Source organism: Dunckerocampus dactyliophorus, chromosome 8 (assembly GCF_027744805.1).
Source record: "Dunckerocampus dactyliophorus isolate RoL2022-P2 chromosome 8, RoL_Ddac_1.1, whole genome shotgun sequence".
In the NCBI taxonomy this organism is placed as follows: Eukaryota; Metazoa; Chordata; class Actinopteri; order Syngnathiformes; family Syngnathidae; genus Dunckerocampus; species Dunckerocampus dactyliophorus.
In genome coordinates, this window is record NC_072826.1 from 4,207,888 (window position 1) to 4,222,442 (window position 14,555).

General features: G+C 40.2%; 1 protein-coding gene across 1 annotated transcript in view; it reads left to right on the plus strand.

Annotated features, from left to right (window-relative positions):
• The window catches only part of gnai2b (guanine nucleotide binding protein (G protein), alpha inhibiting activity polypeptide 2b), a 36,229-nt gene extending 21,674 nt beyond the window's left edge, over positions 1-14,555 (plus strand). The window contains exons 3-9 of the mRNA XM_054784411.1: positions 708-849; positions 5,044-5,204; positions 7,819-7,947; positions 9,502-9,631; positions 9,869-10,022; positions 11,870-12,062; positions 13,732-14,555. Coding sequence (XP_054640386.1) covers positions 708-849; positions 5,044-5,204; positions 7,819-7,947; positions 9,502-9,631; positions 9,869-10,022; positions 11,870-12,060 — 907 coding nt within the window. The 3' untranslated portion in view covers positions 12,061-12,062; positions 13,732-14,555. The remainder of the gene's footprint in view (positions 1-707; positions 850-5,043; positions 5,205-7,818; positions 7,948-9,501; positions 9,632-9,868; positions 10,023-11,869; positions 12,063-13,731) is intronic.

The following is a 14,555-nucleotide window of genomic DNA, read 5'->3' on the forward strand; positions in this document are numbered from 1 at the left end:
GACTCGGTTTTAATTGGAATTTGGGTGAGAAATGAAGCCTTTTTGTGTTTTGTGCTGCTGTCTTTTGTACATTTAATAAGAGTGCATGTTTGTTTACTGCTTTTGTGGCTATTTAAACACAATGCTGTTTTACTTTATTTGTCTTACTGCAACTATGGAGGATTTATTTGTCGATGTGTACATTTTCTAAAAATGCTTATTTTTCTGTATTACTTAGCCTTTTTAATTATTTATTTTATTGTTAAACTTTCCGATGACCTATTCTTTGTGTGCATATTTAAGATTTAACTCAATAAATGATGCAATGCTATCAGAAAAGCTGCAAAAATATAAAAAAGTACAGTATCTCATACCTAAATGCAATACTGTAGAAAGCCAACTTGTATATTTCTGTATACATATTAGAGTAGTCTGTATTCCACAAGTGAGTTAACACACCACCGTCATTGTCTAAATAGCTGACAACACACAAGTGAGTAGTAAGGTAACTGCTAACTGGAAGCATGGGCGTGGCAGCATCATAGTCTGGGGCTGCATGAGTGCTGCCAGCACTTGGGAGCTGTGGTTCATTGAGGGGAAAGATGAATTCCAACATTATAAAGCAAAGCATGGTACTATAGTAGACGTTTTCCAATGCTCACTGCAATGCGACCTCTTTGGTGAGCTACTGATGATGATGATGATGATGATGATGTCAATCTCCTCAGGATCATCCATGAGGACGGCTACTCGGAAGACGAGTGTAAGCAGTACCGCGCTGTGGTTTACAGTAACACCATCCAGTCGATCATGGCCATCGTCAAAGCCATGGTCAGCCTCAAGATAGACTACAGCAACACTGGCAGAGTGGTAAGATAACCCCACACAACCGCCGTCAACCGCCATCTCTATGTGTCCATGCTTACTTTGGATTGGCTGGCTGGGGTTTAACACCCCCCAGTGTCTGCGTAGGTGTATTATACGCCGTTGGAAAGCTAAGTTTGTTGAGACTTGACTGATAAACGCACGCATTCCAGGATGGAGTCGTAACTACAGGCTCGGTAAACACTTGTTAGCCCGCTGGGCCGTGCATCAACGACGCGCCTTTTAAGTTTTCTTTCTGTATTTATCTTCCAAACAATCAAGATGCGATCGTCCCGCGTTTATCACGGTTAATTGGTTCCAGATCCGACAGCGATAAGCGAATTTCCGCAAATTAAGATTCAATATTAATAAATGGAATATTTTGGTACAGGTAGTTACAGCATAGAAAACCTGTTTGTGACTTTCTAAATCTGATTAGTAGTACTATTGGAGCCCTGTAGACATGACATAACACCCCTATAGTCACCTGTACGCTCCTGTTATGCTTTGTTTCCAACACATTGCTTAACTGTAATGCGCAGGCTACGAGATCACTGTAGGGACACAAGAGGGGAATGCTGCTTTAAACCTAGCATGCTAACGAGTTAGCTACCAATTTATTTATTCTAAACTTAGTCTTTCAAACGAACAGAGAAGCACTTAGACAATACAGACAACACATGAGATTGGGTCTACGGGAACAAGACAAGACGATATTTTAACATTTAATTTTAGGAAAAGTACATTAAAAATATGTAACAATATACTGTGTGTGTGTGTGTGTGTGTATGCTAGCGGGCCCCGCCTCCTCACAGCGATCATGTCGTCGTTCTATGGAACAAACACACCAAGGCGCTGAGACGAGGGAAACAGACACACGTACATGGCGATATCTTGAGGCTGGCAAAATGATTGAATTCATTTTCATTTCTTGTGTGGTTAATGAATGTATTTATTATCATCCCAGGCCTCGTGCCCATCTTGCGAGATCTTGTGACACCCCTAAAATATAAGAAAACCTTAAAAAAAAAAAAAATCCTTTTTGTCTTTTATTTTCTCATGTGTCAGTAACACAGACTCTGATTGAGCCCCAAACCGTGCCTCTACTCACACGTACGGTTCAAGGACAGCTTTATACCCCCCACGCCTCTGTGGAATACTTTATTTATTTGACTTAAATTGTCATTTTTTTTCAGCGTTGTCCCATGACATAACTCAAGATATAATACCATGAAATATTTGCAGAAATGTGAGGGGTGTGCTCACTCTTACTAGCACTGCATCATCAAGTGTGCACTCGTTTATCAGAAATTAGGAGCATTTTGTGTTCATGTGGAGTAGTTTGTTTATTATTGAGGTTGTCGTTTGCAAGTGGTCAACAAGTGCACTGCAGTTCTACAGGTGTACCTAATGTTGTGACCAGTGAGTATACGCGAAATAACATGAAACGCTCTTCACTGACCTCCATGAGACGATTTAAAAGGCCCAGCTCCCTCTTTGAACACCACAGAGCTCCTCTGCAATGCATCACATCAATTTGTACCATCTTAATGATTCTGTCGTTGCCAGGCTTTGGACTCGGGCTTCAAAAGGACAGCATTATTAGCCCGGAGCTGTAATTATCATGCACTCACTTGCAAGTTCATGAGTCAAGCTAATTGTTACAGAACAAATGTGAATAAACACACCGCCATCAACGTCGGTAGCAAATCATACGCAGACAGCAGAAAGATGTGAAGTTAAGTGTGCACACATGAAAGCAATGCATCAAATGTGACCAGGCTCCACTCTAAGTCCACACATATGCCGTATAATTCCGCACGTGGGCGTACAGTGTGTACGCACACGCATGATTGCCGTGGCCAACACAGTGTGAGCGTGCACGTCCATCATGCAAGGCCCAGAGGACAGACAGGAATGTGGTACTGCACATAAAATATGCCACACTTTGAGGGATTAACTGCCGACATTGTAATGTATGCCTCAGAAAACAATAAATAGCTCATAGCTGGTTTATAAAAGGGAGACATACGTCATTGCCACGCTGACGCGTGCACATGCACTGTAAGCACTGAAACATAAGCAAGTGTAAATATCAGAAATCAAGATCAAAAGTACTTCTGACATGTTTTCTTACTCTGCTAGACCATTTCACTTGTCTTAAGTAATATGTACGCTTGAAATGAGTAAAATATCATTTTGGCAAGTCCAATTATTTCGAATCGCTCAGATTTTAACATATTTTACTTTACTTTTAAAGATGGAAAAAAAGAGAAATGTGTGTATGCAGCGGCCCCGCCTCCACCCACCAAGACAAAGAGACTGTATGACTGACAAAAGGGCTCACTTCGTTTATGCCGGTGCTGTTGTCTCTCTCTGTATCGTTGTTCTCTTGTTCCAGCACTCCCCCCTCTGTTTTATTTTGTCTTCTTCTCTATCCCCTCCTGCTCCGGTCCGGCCGCTCCAAATTTGCATGGCAACAAAACATCAAATAAATTCTGTATAACAGGGAACGAGTATCTCACACTTTTCCCTGGCAGAGCAAATCTGTTCAGCACGTATGAGGCATTTAGATCAACAATACTATCTGCCCTAATGGCTGGACAGGACGACAACAACAAAAAAAGCTGTTGTTTTATGGAACAAACGTGCGAAGGTGCTGAAACCAATGCACAGAATGAACCCACTTCCTGCCTGTTTGGAGGCGAGAGACGAGGAAAACAGACACTCATAAACATGGCAGGCCAGCAAAATTATGAAGTTAATTTTCATTTATTGTGTGATTATTTATTATCATCCCAGGCCTTGTGCCCACGAGACTTTTTGTGACTGAGGAATCTAATCACGCAAGATCTTGTGACACCCCTCGTGTGTAATCGTTCATGTACTACCTTGGAGAATGGCAAATTTGTTCTTCATAAAATGACTAGCAGCAGTTTAGTTCCACATTGCTGTACTTTATTCTCATAAAATGACAGCCATATTGCTGTAATATTCATCCGTCCATTTTCTATGCCACCTTTCCTCATTGGGGTCGCGGGGGTATGCTGGAGCCTATCCCAGCTGCCATCGGGCGAGAGGCAAGGTTGCTGTAATATCATTTTTTTTAAATAACACAATACTCCTGTCTTCATGTAAAATTACTACTCTATTCTCATATAATGTCTTTCTCATAAAATGACTACTTTATTCTCATAAAAATTGTAGCTTTATTTTCTTAGTATAAGATTTTCTCTGAAAATCTTTATTATATTTTTTTCATCATAAAGGTCATTTTTTGTTCTCAGAAAAGTACTGCTATGTTCCCATGAACGTAATTTTATTTTTGTAATGATTTTTTTTTTTCTCAGAAAAATAATACTTTTCTCATAATTTCATGGCTTTTTTTCCTTATAAAATGAAAAAAAAAAATGTATACAGCTTTATTTTCTTAAAATGAAATTTTTCTTATCATTTTTATTCTCGTAAATTTACCACTTTATTCTCATGACTTTTTTCTCATAGAATTACTCATTTGCTGTCATAAAATTACAGATTTATTTTTGTAATATCAAATTTTTTCCCTCGGAAAAGTACGTAGTCCTTTATGGGCGCCACACACGGGAGGCGACAAACGGCCGCGATTGGCAAATGCATCGCCATCGCGTATGAGACCATGCACACGGGAGGCGACAAACGATTGTGACCAGATACACGGGTGAGCGACACATTCACACCCAGAGGGAATTGTACGAGTCTCCCACGGTTTGATTGGCTGTCAGATGTGGAGGGAATATCGGGGTATAAAAGTAGTTCAGAGGAGGAAAAGCGACCGGTGTTGATCGAGGACTCTTGCTAGTACCGGATCTTGCTAGTATTGAAGATAACTGTGCCAACGAGTTCCCAAGCTGCTGGGATCGCGTCGCAAGACTCGCGTCACACAAACTTTCACACGCACGAATTTCACGCGTCGCTTGGCTGGACGGTGACACGCGCAGGTTCCATTGAAAATGAATAGACTCGAGGCGATGTCGCCTCCCGTGTGTGGCGGCCATTATGCTCAAAATGACTTCTTTATTCTCATAAATTAGTAATTCATTGTGATATTATTACTTTGTGTGTATTCTTGTGTTCTTTTTCTTTTAAAATAATGACTTGTTTCTTCTAACATTCTGGTGTGTGCGTGCGTGCGTGTGTGTGTGCGTGCGTGTGCTCCTGCAGGATGACGCCCAGCAGCTCTTTGCTTTGTCTGCCACGGCTGAGGAGCAGGGTCTCCTCCCTGATGACCTGGCCAACGTGATCAGGCGACTGTGGGCTGACGGCGGCATACAGAGCTGCTTTGCACGCTCGCGGGAATACCAGCTCAATGATTCGGCGGCCTAGTGAGTGTGTGTAATGTAATGTGTCATGATTTGGAAACGGGAAAATGTAGCTATTTTGACTTTCACACCACCAAGTGCAACCGACATTTCAAAGCGCATGCAGAGGTAGATAAAGCTGACCAAAGCAGACCACTCCTACTTCAAATGCAACTGCTGCCATCTTTTGGAGTTTTGGAGTAAAAACTACATCAGGAGGTTGACTACAGCCACAGTTGTGAATGCCAACTCGTTCACTGGAGGCCCCGGCGATTACTTGATTACTTGGAACATTCACAGTAATTCCAATTGTTGTGGCTTTTGTGTTATTCAAACGGCTTGAATAGCAATAAAAGCCGGTTGTTCAAATCTGGTGCTTCGGTGCTGGCCTCACCGAACAATGACTGACACCAAGTGACTGATTTATTTTTGCTGTACAGTCGTCCCTCGTTTATGGCGGTCAATTGGGTCCAAAACTGACAGCGATAAGTGAATTTCTGCAAAGTAGGATTCAACATTAATAACTGGAATACTTTTGTAGTTACGGTATGGAAAACCTGTTTACAATCTCCTAAATACGGTTTTTAACACGATTAGAGCCCTCTAGGCATGAAATAACACCCCTATAGTCACCTTTAGACTCCTATTACCCAGTATAGTAGACATATTCAGAGAAAATAAGACACATTAGACTTAAATAACATAACAGACTCGCACGGTAGCATAGACAGCGTATTTCCTGCTGTGGCTATTGTCTCATCAATGAATTGTAATGGCGGCTTTAAATAGCTTTACACTCGTACTACCCAATATAGTAGACATAATAAGAGTAAATAAGCCATTTAAGACCTAAGTACAACTCCTGCTTGTGTGTGTCACAGTAAATGTGTTCCCTAGGGGACCTTAGTGGTGGGCGGACAGATGTGTGGAGGACAGGAAGTGACGCTGGAGGTTTAGAGTTGAGTTTTAGCTCGTCGTGGGTTATGGCCAACCGTAGCCCGTGTTCTTATTATGTTATTGTGTCTGTTGTGAGACCACTTAAACCTGCAACAAATGCCTTTTCTGGTGTCTGGTCCTTGTCTCACTGAACAATTACTGACACCTAGTGGCCAATGTAGAATACTACATTCACAATTAGAATGCTTCTGCCTTGTGTTGTATTTTACTTCATTTACTTAGTTAAATTAGACATTTTTATGCGTGAAAATGCTTCATTTAGGCCACGAATATGTACAATTTTCTTAAATATGCTTTTTTTTTTTTTAATAATAGGCCGTATTCAACCACGAAACAGACTGCAATTAGAAACATTTGTCAACACTTTTGAGGAAAGCTTATTTCGTTATTGTAACATGCGTCTGTCCACATGCCATCCGCATGATGTAATTCACCACTATATGTAAATGCAAGCTAGCGCGTGAGAAAACTGCACTTTTAAATGCATACATGTTCCCATCTTGCACTCCTTATCGTGGTGTTTGTTGGCATCATTGTGCGAAATGATTGCTGATACTCCCGCAGAGATCACCGTGAATCTAATGGTGTCTCTTTCCTACGCTCGGTCTGTCTGGAAAGCCTACTTTGACCTCCCCAGAGAGCCATAGAGACTGGCTCTAGCACCTATTACCTGATTATTTAGTCGTCCCTGCGGTTGCATTCTTTAATATTGCAAGCTGATGAGCACAATCATCTGGCCTGATGGCGGAAAAAACCCTCGCCAACCTCGGCTAGCACACACAGTACAGTAATATCTGTTTCCTTGTGTGCATCCTGAACTGAAAAGAGCGTCTGCTAGGATGACTTCTTTTTTTTTTTTTTTTTTAACAGTTGTCAAGGCTCACTGGTGATGAAAGGCTGAATGTTACACGTGTGTGTGTGTGTGTGCGAAGCAACAATGGCTGACAGGGCTCGCCGAGCTCCCAGCTGGCCAGGATGATGATGCAATGCTGCCGGAAGCGAGGACAGGCTGCATCACAAATAATCGCTGATCGACCGTCGTCTGGGTAATATAGTACGTGAAACATCAGAAAGACACGTTAAAGGGAACCTACTTTTCAGACTTACAGTTGAGCAGTATACAGTAGGTTTAAAATGTTGTACAGTGGTTAATTGGCGGTTAACTGGTTGCAGACTCGACCACGATAAGTGAATTTCCGCCAAGTAGGATTCCTTCTTTATAAATAGAATATTTTTGTTCATGATAACATGTAATACTTTCAGTATTTTGGTCATTTTAAGCATTAGCGGAACTTCCTTCCTGGGGGTATTGATTTCACATAGTGGTGTGGCGAGGTGTCACTACGCACATAAAGTAGTTATTTGGCGCGAGCGCCTACAATAACAGGTAACGGTAAATGGAGCGTTGTTAGAGGTTTTTTCAGAAGGCTTTTCGTCGGAATAGGTGTGTCCCATTCTTAACTGTCTCTTTGTAGCTGTTTTTTTTTTTATCTTTAAAACGCACAGAAAAGAGAGACGTGTGTGTTCATGTCTTGTGTAAGTATTGTGGGCGATGGGCGAAATTCCCCCAAAAGTGCACTTTTCCTTTAAGCAGCATGTTGGCAGATTTTAGGCTCCAGCTGTAAAAACTGTGCACCATTTTCAGTGTTTTCAGTTCCCTCTTGCCTGGCTGTCTTTGTAGCTACCTGAACGATCTGGAGAGGATAGCCAAAGCAGATTACATCCCCACCCAGCAGGATGTTCTGCGAACTCGGGTCAAGACCACCGGCATCGTGGAGACTCACTTCACATTCAAGGAGCTGCACTTCAAGTAAGAATCATCCTGCAGGAAAAGCAGACCACCCACTCTCTTGTAAAAACACATATAAACCCATCAGTGCTCACCTACTCCATAATTATTATGACTATTATTATTATTATTATTATTATTATTATTATTATTACTACAGAGTGTACATGAATGAGATCCTCACCCCTCACATTCTTGTTGGTCGATTAAAACTACAGATTTATGCAGCACATAAAATATGTCCTCGGGACTTGTGTGGGATACTAATGGGCTGATGTGGAGGATGTATGAGCAGGTTTTTGTCTTCAAACGTTTGATAAATGGGTCTGTACTGACACGGTACACAGTACAGTACAGTACAGTCAACTGGAGCCAGCTGATGTCACAGGCGTCACTTCCCAGGCCCGCCGCTTAAAGGCGCACACAGGTCTTTTGAATGCCTTATATTTGTATTTTCCTTCATTTCGTCATTTTTATGAAAATGCTTCATTTAAGTCATGAATACGTACAACTTGCTTAAATATGCACGTATATTTTTACTGTTAATAGACCGTATGCAACCTCAAAGCAGCGATCATTTATTCATTTTTGAAAAACCGTGATAGAGTGAGGGTGCAAAGGCAAAAAAGGCAAAGCTCTCAATTTTTACATTCCTACCCTCACCTGTGGTCATTTTTCTTTGGGTAGTGACTGAAAGGACAAGATGGCGGGTACAAGCAGCCGAAATGAGTTTTCTCCGAAGGGTGGCTGGGCTCTCCCTTAGAGACAAAGTGAGAAGCACTGTCATCCGGGAGAAACTCTGAGTAGAACCGCTGCTCCTCCGCATTGAGAGCAGCCAGATGAGGTAGCTCATGCATCTGGTCAGGACGCCTCCCGGGGGAGGTGTTCAGGGCACGTCCAACCGGCAGAAGGCCTCGGGGAAGACCCAGGACACGTTGGAGAGACTATGTCTCTCAATTGCCTGGGGAACGCCTCAGGATCCACCGGGAGGAGCTGGACGAAGTAGCCGAGGAGAGGGAAGTCCGGCCTTCCCTGCTTAGGCTGCTGCCCCCACGACCCGACCTCGGATAAGCGGTAGAAGATGGATGGACTCCTGTAAGGACTCCTATAATATAATATAAGTTTTCAACAACCTATTTTTCCACAAAGGTACAATATTATTTTGTTTTGTTTGTTTCTCATATTACGACTTTTTAAAAAAAACTGTTTTTCTTTAACATTTCAACTCTGTTATTTATCCAATTTTCCAAAAAGTACAACTTTGCTTTGTTTTTAATAATATTACGACGGAAAAAAAGAAATTCTATGCTACTAAAATGTCTTTTTCATATTACAAGTTTATTCTACAATTACCACTTTTTTCTCGTTAGAAAATGACTTTTTTTTTCTCTTAATATTTTGACTTTCTTCTTGTTAAATTACTGCTGAGTTTTCCATGATTGCTGCTGCTGCTGTTTTTTTAAGGTTTCTTGTTCAATGATATTTTTAGAATGTGCCGCCAGGCCGCACTTGGGACACCCCTGCACTAGTTAAACGTTCTAACCCGGCGTGTGTCTCCTCCTGGCTTCCTTGCAGGATGTTTGATGTTGGAGGCCAGCGTTCAGAGAGGAAGAAGTGGATCCACTGTTTCGAGGGAGTCACCGCCATTATCTTCTGCGTTGCGCTGAGTGCATACGACCTGGTGCTGGCGGAGGATGAGGAGATGGTGAGGACGTAACGAGGCTTTTAACATAATACTGCACCATCCATTTTACTGTTAAACTAATTACCTGCTTAATGGAATGCATGTGACTTGAACCGGTTGACCTCAATTATTTGAACAGGTTAGGAATTGAATGAAAGCGCGCACACAAGCTGGAGCTCTTGCCGTTTGAGTTATGGGACAACAGCTCCCCCTGGTGGCAGCTCGTCGCAGCTCACCGGGCGTCCTCCTCTCTTGTAGAATCGCATGCACGAAAGCATGAAGCTGTTCGACTCCATCTGCAACAACAAGTGGTTCACAGAGACCTCCATCATCCTCTTCCTCAACAAGAAGGACCTCTTTGAGGAGAAGATCACGCGCAGCCCCGTCACCATCTGCTTCCCAGAATACTCAGGTACCCACAACATACTTCTCCTACACAAAGTACCACCTTAAGCTCCTCTACAGAACCGACCTTGAGAAAAACACGCTAGGCAAAGATCGTCGATATCAGGGGTGTCCAAACTTTTTCCAGCGAGGGCCACGTAGTGAAAAATGAAAGGATGCAACTTTGCCACTTTGATATTTTGTGAAGATATGCTAAGAAGTTATACAGTGATGGAAAAAATGATTAGACCAGCCTTGTTTCTTCAGTTCATTGATCCATTTTAATGCCCGGTACAACTAAAGGTACATTTGTTTGGACGAATATAATGATAACAAATAAGAGTTTATATCTAGCAACTTCCTTGGTTTTCATCATGATAACCAAAATCACCTAAGTTCTTACAGGAGTAGCTACTATAGCATTGTACTGCCAAAAAATGTAACTCTTATGAGCTATTTTTGCTGTCATTGTTATATTTGTCCAAACAAAGGCACCTTTAGTTGTATCAGGCATTAAAATGAACAAGAAACTGAAGAAACAAGGGTGGTTTAATCATTTTTCCATGACCGTGTATTTCAAGAAGAAGCTGCATTTCATCTTAGTCATCTCATCTCGTTCTTTTTTCCCATAAGTTTATTTTCATAAAATTGCTACTTTTTTTCCTCCATTTGATTATGACTTTTCTCTTAGGTTTGACTTTATTCTTGTAAAATTACAGCTGTTTTTTCCCCTTTCTTTAATTTTTTATTTCCCAACTATTTCTTTTCAGTTTTGCTGTTATGACTTTATTCCCATTCGATTTTGACTTTATTCTAAGAGTACTGTAACTTTTTCCCCAACCTAACTTTCCTAAAATTTCTATTTTATTCTTTTTTTGTTTCTCAAAATATTATATCTATTTAAAATAAAAATTAAAAAATCATTTTATATTTCAACTTATGGTACTAAAATGACATGATTTTTTTCCTCATAATATTGAATTTATTTTCATTTTTCTTTTTTCGCCATTCAATTACACTTTTTTCTCTTAAAGTCTCTGAAAACTACAGCCGTTTTGTCCCCATTTCTGCTGGGGTGTTTTTACGTTTCCCAACAATTTCTTTTCAACTTTCCTCTTGTAACTTTTCTTTTTGTCATATTATGACATAAAAATATTTTTTTCCTTTTAATATTTCAACTTCATGCTACTAAAATGACTTGATTTCCATAATACTTTGACTTTATTCTACTAGGACTAGAACCTTTTCCCAACCTAATTTTCCAAAAATTACAATTTTATTGTTTGTTTCTCATATGTCTTTCTTTTAAAAAGGAAAAAAAAAACCTTTCTGTAATATTTCAACTTTATGCTACTAAACTGACATTATTTTTCCTCATAATATTACAAGTGTATTCCCATAAAATTGCTACTTTTTTATCGTTAAAATACAACTTTATTCTCCTAAAATTTCAGCTTTTTTCATTTCTGCTGTTGCTTTTTTAAAAATATATATACAAATTTTAAACAAATTTCCAAATATTTCAACTTCACTCAACTATAGTTTCTTCTCATAATATTTTGACATTATTCCCATAAAGTTCTAACTTTTGCCTTTTACTTTATTCTTTATTTTGGACACCCCTGGCCGACATGACAGGAGCATTCTGCTGTTTTTAAAAAGGCCCTGCTCATTTCTGGGGCTTTTAAAAGGATATCGGATCCCAGTGGTGCACCGTAGTAAGCTTCGTTTTAATAACATACTCCATGAATCTCAAGTTGTGTACAGGCTAAATCTGCATTCTTCGGCTCCAGCTGCCGTTCGCTAGAGCACAGGGGGCCCCTCGGCAGGGCTCCAAAAGTAAAAGCAGCTCTCCAACCGTGGTCTTCTTCTCAGGGGCCAACAAGTTTGACGAAGCGGCCAGCTACATTCAGACCAAGTTCGAGGACCTGAACAAGAAGAAGGACACCAAGGAGATCTACACGCATTTCACCTGTGCCACCGACACAAAGAACGTGCAGTTTGTCTTTGACGCCGTCACCGACGTCATCATCAAAAACAACCTGAAAGACTGCGGCCTCTTCTGAAGGTAGGATGCATGTGCGATGGGGGTCCACCTCAAACGCCCCACAAGTCGTCTGATTTACATTTTGATTAGAATTTCTGAGGCAAATATGCCTTTAAAGTCCGAAAAAGTTGAAACCCCTGAACTCAAATTATTCATTCTGGGCATTTTTGCCTTTTTCTTTGGCTTTTTTACAGCACTTCAAAGGACGTTAATAGCCCTTCTTAATTTGATTTATTACATAGAAGAAAAAAAATATTGTCACCATGCAACTAAAGCAGGTATTGCCCGTTTTGTGCTTTCTTTAAAGAAAAACTTTTTTGGGGGGACACGGTTGTTTGTTGGATTATTCTATTTTTAAAAAGAGGTACTAAAAACCTTATCAGCCACCTGAAACGCCAGCATCGCTACGACGCCTATGGCTTGTTGTGCCGCGGCGTTTGAAAAGTGCAAAAGGTTTGCCAGAGACCTCTGTAGCGTCACACCGGGTTGCTCGCGGTGCATGTGTCCGAATACAGTACACCTTGCTGGGCCACAGCAGGTGGCGCCTCCCGCTCTATACTCTGGTTCTCCTGATAGTAGTGATGTGGTAGTAGTAGTAGTAGTAGTAGTAGTAGTAGTAGAAGTAATGTCATGATATTTGATTAGGACAAATCAACAGGTACACTTGGTCAATTCCTAACTTGTTCCTTCTTACCTCCAGGTGTGCACAAACTACACTTAAGTAGATATAAAAAAGTTATCTGTATCACATCAGTCTTGAGAAGCAGAAAGTTATCAGCATTAGTCCGGAAAGAAAGGATATTGTGGCTCTCTAGCGAAAATTGCAACTTTATTCTTTGTTTTGTTTGTTTCTCACATTAGGACTTTTCTTCCTTTCAATTTTTTTCTCAATATTATAATATTTATCCTCTCAATATTTGATCTTTTATAAAATCAATTTTTGCTGTTTTGTTTTATTTTTACCAATTTCAACTTTCTTCTTGTACAATTTTTTTCTTGTAATATAATGCTGTTATTATTATGTGTTGACTTTATTATTGTAATATTAGAACTTTTTTTCCTAAGGTAATTTTCCAAAAATTGCAACTTTATTCTTTCTCATATTAGGACTTTTTTCCTTAAATTTTTCAGCTTGATGCTATTGCCCCCCCAATATCATGACATTACTCTCTTAATATTTGGTCTTTATTCTTGTAAAATGTTGTTTTTTGGTTGTTTTTTTTTTAAACAAATTTTAACATTCTTTTGGACATTTTTTTCCTTGTAATATTGTGATGTTACTATCATAATATTTTGACTTTATTATTGCAATATTCTCACTTTTTTCCCCCCCCACATGCTAATTTTCCAAAAAATTGCAACGATATTCTTAGCTTTTGTTTGTTTCTCGTGTTTTTTTCCTTTAATTTTTCAGTTTTATGCTATTTTTTTTTCCTGTGCTCTTTTTTTCCATTTTTGCTGGGTTTTTTTCTTCCTTGCTGAACGGTATTTTTAGAATGTGCCAAGAGCCAATCCACGCCTGCACTTTACAGCAATCTGATTGTATGATACGCACCCTGCTGACCTGGAATGAATGAATACGTGGATGAATGAATGAGTGATGAACCCCAGCAGCTCTCAAAGTGGGCGTGTGAAAGCAAAATGTTGCTCATTTGTTATGTGAAGCTGTTGTGTTTGTGTTTTGTGTCAGGACGCTGCATGAGAGACGCCGGCGAGCGTGTGACGATGAACTGCTCCTCATATTGGAAAAATTGGAGATTCCTGGAAGGGCAAACGAACACAAGCATCGCATCTTTTGTCTCGCATACTTTGTCCCACTTTTACTATTTATACTCCCCCTTGAAATGAATATTTAACCCTCATTTTGTGACAACTTTTAGCCGACACTCACGTCGAGTTCTACCACTTTTTTCTTTTTTTTTTTTTAATTCCAAGAGAATGTGACACCACTTTTGTACAACATTTACGGCCAATAATCATCAATGTTGTCCTGCATGACATTCTATCAATTAGCTTGACACCCCCCCCCCCCCCCCCCCCAAAAAAAGGAAAAATCCTGTTTACTGGAAAACCAATGTGTGAGCTTTGAAATGATGTCTGTCGCTAACCTGGATTGTGTTTGTGTTTGTTGTCATCATCTCACAGTGGAATTATTTCTGTTTGTGCCTTGCTGCTGTATGTTTACACGTGCTCCCTCTCCCTCCGTGGTGTCAACTATTCTGTAGGGCTAATTTCTACTGCGCACCTTCAGAAGCAAACACGCATCCAAGCACAGAGACTCTACATCACACCACTTCGTTTGTTCCGTGTACAGAATAAAGGTTGGGTCATGTCAGCGTTTGTATTTCTACTGTCCTTTTGTCAAAATGTTGTTTTCTCATATTTTAACCAATTTTATTTGCCTTAGCGCACTTTAGCACCATTTTTATGTGCAATATACTGTACAATGTGGCGTCTTTATTTTCTAATTCAAATTTGTGTATTTGTTGTTTTTTTTTTATAAAGTCCATATCA